At 40.4% G+C, this 7500-nt stretch overlaps 1 protein-coding gene and 1 pseudogene across 1 annotated transcript in view; one reads left to right on the forward strand and one right to left on the reverse strand.

The window, feature by feature from the left end:
- Positions 1 to 1366: 1366 nt before the first annotated feature.
- On the reverse strand, positions 1367 to 1981 carry LOC138002696 (mediator of RNA polymerase II transcription subunit 15-like; annotated as a pseudogene).
- Positions 1982 to 3888: 1907 nt separating this feature from the next.
- The window catches only part of LOC138002697 (uncharacterized), a 10959-nt gene continuing 7347 nt past the window's right edge, over positions 3889 to 7500 (forward strand). Inside the window, exon 1 of the mRNA XM_068848692.1 lies at positions 3889 to 3949. Coding sequence (XP_068704793.1) covers positions 3889 to 3949 — 61 coding nt within the window. The remainder of the gene's footprint in view (positions 3950 to 7500) is intronic.

Genomic DNA, 7500 nt, shown 5'->3' on the forward strand with positions numbered 1-7500 from the left:
TAAGAGTTCATCTCCAAGCACCATTTCGCATTGGTATTTTGACCAGAGATATGGAGATTTGTAATGATTCAATGAGTGCAGTCCGTGTTTCTGTGGAATGGTTATTTGCTGATATCATTAATTATTTCAAATTCCTGGACTTCAAGAAGGACTTAAAGATAGGACTAAGCCAGGTTGGCAAGATGTCCATTGTTTGCGCACTACTTAGAAACGCCCTAACCTGCCTTTTTTCCAACTCTACAGCTGAATACTTTGGCCTTGTACCCCCCACGTTGGATCACTATTTCAGTTAGGTTTCTAATAAGGACAAAGGGAGTGTCCCTTACTTATCGAAAGGGAGGCATCTGGGAAAACAGAAGCACTGTAAAGTTTCATTGTGTGTGATTATAGGGTCCAAAATGGTTAGAATGTTCCTGAAGAACAGGGAAATTTGACCCGGATGGGTAGTAAAAGTTGTAATTAAGTTATGCCATTTACTGCCTCCCTCCCATGAATAATAAATGATCTACAGGAAAACAATTTTGCAAACTATGAGGTCTAATACAACAGCAACAACAACAACAGACTTTATTAGAAAATTGTACACTTGCAGATACCAGAAATAAAGGGGAAAACGCCCGAGTTGATATTTCAGAAAAAGTCAATTTGTAACATCATCCCCATAAACACGGATGAAAGTAATACATTTGGTAGTTGAGTCACCCCACTTCATAAATAATAAAATCACTTCAGAAGAACAATCTTCAATCTAGGAGATTAACTCTAAAACAACAACAACAGCGGTTAAATGCTATGTAAGTCCAAGTCTAATTGACTTGGAAGAAGAAAGACATGGGAAAAAGTTGTTACATCACCGCCAAAAACAGGGAGTAGTGTGATAAATTAGGTGGATCAGAGTACAGTAATTTACCACTCAACCCAGGGTAACTGAAACGACTTAGAATATCAAAACAAGCTTTGCAAAGCTGGTAACAGCTATAGCCATAAGAAGGTTCCTGCCTCCCTAATTTCAGGAGTTCAAACGGTAATAAAAGTAAACCACACTGCCTTCCAAGGGAACACAAGAGAACTTACGAATGCATTAAAAAATAGAAGTCCAGGGGTGCATGGAAAAAATCCCTAAGGTGACTTAAAAGAACATTTGAGATGTAAACAGCATAAAATAACTCCTAGTATTTTAACCCCCTCACCCGCCTCGTTCATTGGGTTTGGGTTATTTTCTAAGCAAAACTGTAATGGCATAGGAATACGCTTGAATGAACATAAAATTACATTCCAGATCTCAATCAAAATGCAATTCAAAACCTTGTCAGAAAATCAACTGAAAGTCACTTAGGGATTTATTTTGCACATTGTTGATAAGCAATTATTTATTTACCCTACGCTCCATAATGTCCAATAATGCCTTTGTTTGCTGCTGCTGTTGTTGCATCATGAGCAGTGTTTGTTGACTCTGTTGTTTCTGTTGCTACAACACTAACTTTAGAAGCTGACTCTGCTGCTCTTGGAACTGCTTCTGTGCATTTGCAGAAACTTCCATTTGTTTTTTCTCAAACTCCTGTTGATCTCTCTTCAGCTTCAACTCCTCCTGTTTAAGCTCGAAGTTAATGTCAGCACTTTGTGACAGATAAGAAATTGCGCTGCTGCCACTGCGTCGTGGTCGCTTACTTTGATTGTCCTCCATCCCATCTGATTGCCTTTTTGGAGTGTAGTTCAATTTTTCCATCGCTTTTAACCTGATATCTTCAGCTTTTGCTTTATCACACTCTATTTTTTGGCTCTTCTCCCGACCAGTTTCTTGTTGTTCTGCCTCTGCACTTCCTTCCAGGGCAATTATTTGCTCTAACAGAATTTCCAACCCCGTTGGCTCATCAGGTACAATACCACTTGCCTTTTCTTCAGCTCTCAATTTCTTTTTATGCCTGTTTTGTAATATTCCAACATGATCTCTAACAGATCGCTTGTCAACATTAAATGCCAGTCAGTGTTGTAGCCACTTTATCCCAAATTGTACTTCGTTCTGTTGAGCCTTTTTTTGTAGTGAATGGATTAAGATTAAGAACTTCACAGCATAGTATTTGGTCCAAAACATTACTGGACTAAAGTTTAAAAAATGTGAATAAGTGAAGGTATACAAAAACTGATTTGTCTGTTCCCTGTACATCAGCATACATGCACATCACATCTTGAATTTCAAGTTTACAGTGTCCCCATTTAGGGCTTGTATATACCTGTATATATCTGTCCTGATTCAACATGGCCAGAGGAGAGTTGAGAGTTGCCAATAACTAGAACTTAGCTCGGGTGACTGATCCAAGGCCTGCTCATACCTGAAAGCGGGCCAACCTATCAGAGAGCTTGAGGCTGCAGCATAACTGGGCAGCCAAGTCTAAAGCAAGACCCCACACTGGGGAAAACAAGTAACCCACCACCCCCTAGCCAGAGAGGAATTTACTAGCTAACCCATAATTTCCAGGGGTTGTTAGTTCATTGACTGGGCTACCCAACACAGCTGTGCTTGAGGTTGACCTCCCTCCCTGGCCTCAAATTTCTCAATGGAGAGCCATGCTTTGTCGAATCTGCAAAAATATACTTATTAATAATATTGGTTTTTGTACCACACTTAAACAAAGGTATACCAGCGCGGATCGGGTGGCCAGCCAATCCTCCAAGATCTACCAAAACAACGTTAACTCTATCTCTGATAATATAATTTTATTTAATTAAAGGTGACGTCTGTGTGTTTTCTGGGAAGCTCACAGACGTGTTTTTATTCTAAGCACATTTGCAAAACTACAGTATGCATATGCAGGGGAAATAAGGTGCGATTTTGTTTTTTTGCAAAATGGATGGAGAAGCCAAAACCCGACTGTGTAATTCCTCCCATCTCTAAAATGTTAAAATTTTATCTGCAGAATAATCTTACAATTACAGCGCTTCAACCAGAACGTAAATCAATTTCCAAAACTATTTAGAAACATCGGATCGTAAATTTCGCAACAAATTTGCCCAAACCTAAAGCTTACCTCGGAGGTTTGGTTGAACCATAGGCAGCCCAAGCTCGCGTCACTGGGTTTCGACAAAATACTGACCCCCGGTTAACTGACCCCCTTACTGACCCCCCTACTGACCCCCCTACTGACCCCCTATAAAATCAATGGGAAAATGAATATTGCTTACTTAAGCCTCAAAAACCTCTTTTAAACAGCATTGTTCAGCAATATTTAAGTCTAAGCACCCATTTTAAAAAGGTTAGCTTACATGAAGTAATCGGCCATCACAACAATAATCGAAAACTAACCTTTTTAAAGTGGGTGCTTAGACTTAAATACTGTTGAACAATGCTGTTTAAAAAGGGATGTTGAGGCTTAAGTAAGCAGTATTCATTTTCCCATTGATTTTTTAGGGGGTCAGTAGGGGGGTCAGTTGACCGGGGGTCAGTGTTTTGTCGAAACCCCGCGTCACTACAGACAGCCGTTGAGAATTTAAACGCCTTATAAGACTTTGTATGGGAAATCAAATATCGTCGATTATAAAGCCTAAAAAATGCTCAATTTAACTTTCATTCAATAAAATGAATCAAAATGACTCACCTCTGGTGTATTCTTGTGCCTTTTGGAGCTTATTTTACAGTTTCGGGAAGTCGGTGTTTTCAATGTTTTAAGACAAAGTCAAGGCTGCACACTACGATTCCGACCGTTGTCAGCTCAGACGCGGTTTGCGACTCGAAAATCCATCCCAGCCAAGATTTTTTCACGCAAAGCTAAAGCCACATCATTTGCGAACCTCCGTGAATGTTTCATCGTCAAAAAACCCCACGCACTTGGCTGGAAATGACTGAGCATTTTGTGCTTCGATTTCCACGATAGCTGATGAATTTAACCGCATATGATCGCCGACGAGGACACGGAGCTTGGGTCCGAGGTCAAATTAACTCCACCCGATGGAGGTACAGTCATTACAACACTTACCCCATCCCCACAGCGGCTTCTCGTAACCATGGAGCTGTTCGCAAATGATGTGGCTTTAGCTTTGCGTGAAAAAATCTTGGCTGGGATGGATTTTCGAGTCGCAAACCGCCTCTGAGCTGACAACGGTCGGAATCGTAGTGTGCAGCCTTGACTTCGTCTTAGAACATTGAAAACACCGACTTCCCGAAACTGTAAAATAAGCTCCAAAAGGCACAAGAATACACCAGAGGTGAGTCATTTTGATTCATTTTATTGAATGAAAGTTAAATTGAGCATTTTTTAGGCTTTATAATCGACGATATTTGATTTCCCATACAAAGTCTTTTAACGCGCTTAAATTCTCAACGGCTGTCTGTAGTGACGCGAGCTTGGGCTGCCTATGGTTGAACTTGAACATGTTGAAGGCTCTGCCATTTTCAGGCGAGTGTGCAACCTAAATAAAAACGCCGGTAGTGTTAAAACAGCATGAGTTTCCACGCTTATCTTTCCTTGAAAAGCATAAATATAGTTCTAGTTGCTTTTCCTAAAAGTTAAATGGCTAATACATCAATTTCTTTGAAGAAACATAAAGCTGACTACTCACGTTTTCTCCACAACGCCAAAGTGCTCAGGTTGACGTTCCAGACGCCAGCACAACGGAATGGCAAGGCAACATTAGCATGCGCAGAATGCTCGTCTCCGAAAAAATTACTTCCGCCCGTGTATTGTAGAAATCGCGTCCTCTATCTTAAAGTCCCTGATTTCTTGAGTTTTCGCCGTACCGTCTCCTTTTTCTTGATTAGGTTTAGTATAGAGCCATTATCCACGGCAGAGGATTACGCCCCTTAAGCCTTTTCCTTGGGGACATGATCAGCTACAGGGTTAGGGTTAGCAAGAAATGCATCCTTGCAGTTTTTCCGCGTCGATGTTGGCGGCATCATTACATGTAAAAAATGAGGTCAGTCCCAATAAACTGAGTGACGCGCGTAGATCGTCGAAATCTGAGTTTGAGTAGTTGTACACCAGACGGCAAGGTGTTTTTTATTTGAGCTTTCACAAAGAAGTTTAATTCAAAACAAAGAACGCCGTGATCAGAAAAAAATGCCCAATTGTTTTTTGTGCAACACCTCCTTCACGGACACTTGGTCAGGCACGCTAGTAATGACAAGGTCCAGTACCAAAATTAAGAAAATATGGTAACCCATCCATGCGAGAAATTTTGGTTTTATAGCCATGACATCATCAATTGTCCGTACGTACGTACGATCGATCGTCCCTACGTACTTACGTACGTCCGTACGCAACCTCGTTCCCAGGATCTCTCTTCCCCGCCTCCCTCTGCTGGAAGGGTGGGGTAACAGGGTTTTTGATTGTCACAGTGACAAATTTACTAAAGCAGGGAGAGAGCTTTATGTCGCTTGACTCACTAGTTTTCGCGCTAAAATCATGTTTCAAAACCAAACACCAAAAAAGTTTTTTACTCTGCTGACTCACGTTTATGTAGGGTTTGTGGTTGCAGGTGTTTCCTCTCTTTCCCTCAACAATCGAGGCATAACTTGGAAAACAAAGGATTTCCCGTAGCCGGTAGGAAGAACAGCAACTAAATCTTTCTTTAAATATAAACTTTCCAGGCAAATGAGTTGTTTCACTTACAAATTTATATCGTCATAGCCAGCCGAAAGTAGCGCCTTCTGAACACATCTTAGAAACTCGAGAGCCATTTTGAAACCAACAATTGTTCAACTTCACCTTCCCCCGGATGGCATTTTATCGTCCTCTCGACCAAATGTACTTGAGTACCCACCCACCCTGCGGTTTTGGATGGATAGATGGTCACGTGACCAGCCGCAACCAGGGTCTCTCTATCGACGACCAAGGGAGGCAGAGAAGAGAGACCCTGGGAACGAGGTTGGTCCATACGTAAGTACGTCCACCCGTCTATGTATACCAACGTGACCAGTATCATACTAGTTTACAGCATACATCTTTGATATTGGATATCCATGTTTTGACCAATTGACACCTGTCAAAACAAGTCATCTGCTGACCAGTTACACGTGACCATATCATGGGCTCAAGCTTAGAGCTCACCGAGGTCAGCTGTTTTTTTTTTTTTTTTTTAAGTTGACTGCTGACCAGGTACTGGCTTTCGATTGGATTGCAGGCTCAACTCAGGTTAACCCACCTAAACATAAGCGAGTCTTCATTTTTAGCCCGCTTTTTGTGGCTCGACGCGGCTATACGGCCATACTACATCAACTATAGTTCTTACACAGTCAAAGCTTTTCGTATTCAGGTAAAGTTTGGAAAATGCTTTGTTTCTGCCTTTTTTGTTGGTTTTATAGCTGTGGTCCACACTGGCGGCTACGCAGTTATTCAAGTCAAGCATCGGAGGTATATAAACTTTAAGCTGAGTGTTTATTTTTAATTTGCTTACAGCTGCTTTTTTCTCTGTATTGCAATTTCTGGCATATCTTTAGAAGCTCTGATAAAGTTACATCATGCCAGGAGGACCTGTGACTAGAACAGAAACGAAATGAGAGCGAAAGAGAACGACAACGACAAAACAGAATACAGTAATAGCTCATACTTAGTGCAAGAAGTTACTCAACAAATTCTTTCCTTGGGCACTAAACCGCTTGTTATTTTCAAAAAGTGGTTTCATCGGTTTTCCTTTGTTCAGGAATGAAAATCGATTTTTTTTTTTGCCAACCGGAAGTAAATAACAATAATCTGTACTCTTTTGGACATAAAGAACAAGTTGATTTGTTTGTTTGTTTTGTTCTAAAATGCGATCGAACAACTTGAGTGCTTTTTAATCCGTTTCCCCAATTGGTTTTCGATGTGCCTCGACAGTGACAAGAAAAGTTTGCCCTTGTGTTATAAACACGTAATCGCAATGAGTTCTCGTAACATTAGAGGGAAATTTCACTAACTTGTCTTTTCAGAAGTTTGTTTAAAGCACCTAAACGTTATTTAAGTGTTGGAGCGGATCTTGTTTGAAGTTCATCCTTTCTTGGTTGCATTTCCGATTCTTGTTCAATGAAATACATCAAAATGTGAATGATATCGTTTTCAGAGATAAAGTGGAATAAAGTACATCAGTAAAACTCTTCTTTGACATTGAACTGACAAGTTATCTTTGCGGCTTCTTATTTTAGCGTGATTCCTATTCCCTGGCTAATGACAGTTGACTCTGAAATGACTTTTTTCCTTTTCCATTCGCTCACTGAGGGTGTGCTTGTTTTCTTTTAAAAATCATGCGGTGCAAGAAAAATTCATTGCCAAACTGGTGAATTCCAAAATAAATTTCACTCGAAAAACTTATATCGTACTCATCGTTTTCGGTTTTTTGCGTAAAATTTATCCTGGAATTCACTAGTTAAGCAATGAATTTTTCTATAGAAGAAAGCAAAGAAAATGATTTAATTATCAAAGCAGCAACCGGAAACATCAAAACGCGGACATTCGAAACTTTTCCTTTTCACTAACCCCACAGGCAGTAAGAATAAATAAAGAGGGAACTCAGCTTTTAAGCTTGGCTAAATCT

This window comes from Montipora foliosa, chromosome 5 (genome assembly GCF_036669935.1).
Source record: "Montipora foliosa isolate CH-2021 chromosome 5, ASM3666993v2, whole genome shotgun sequence".
NCBI lineage: Eukaryota > Metazoa > Cnidaria > Anthozoa > Scleractinia > Acroporidae > Montipora > Montipora foliosa.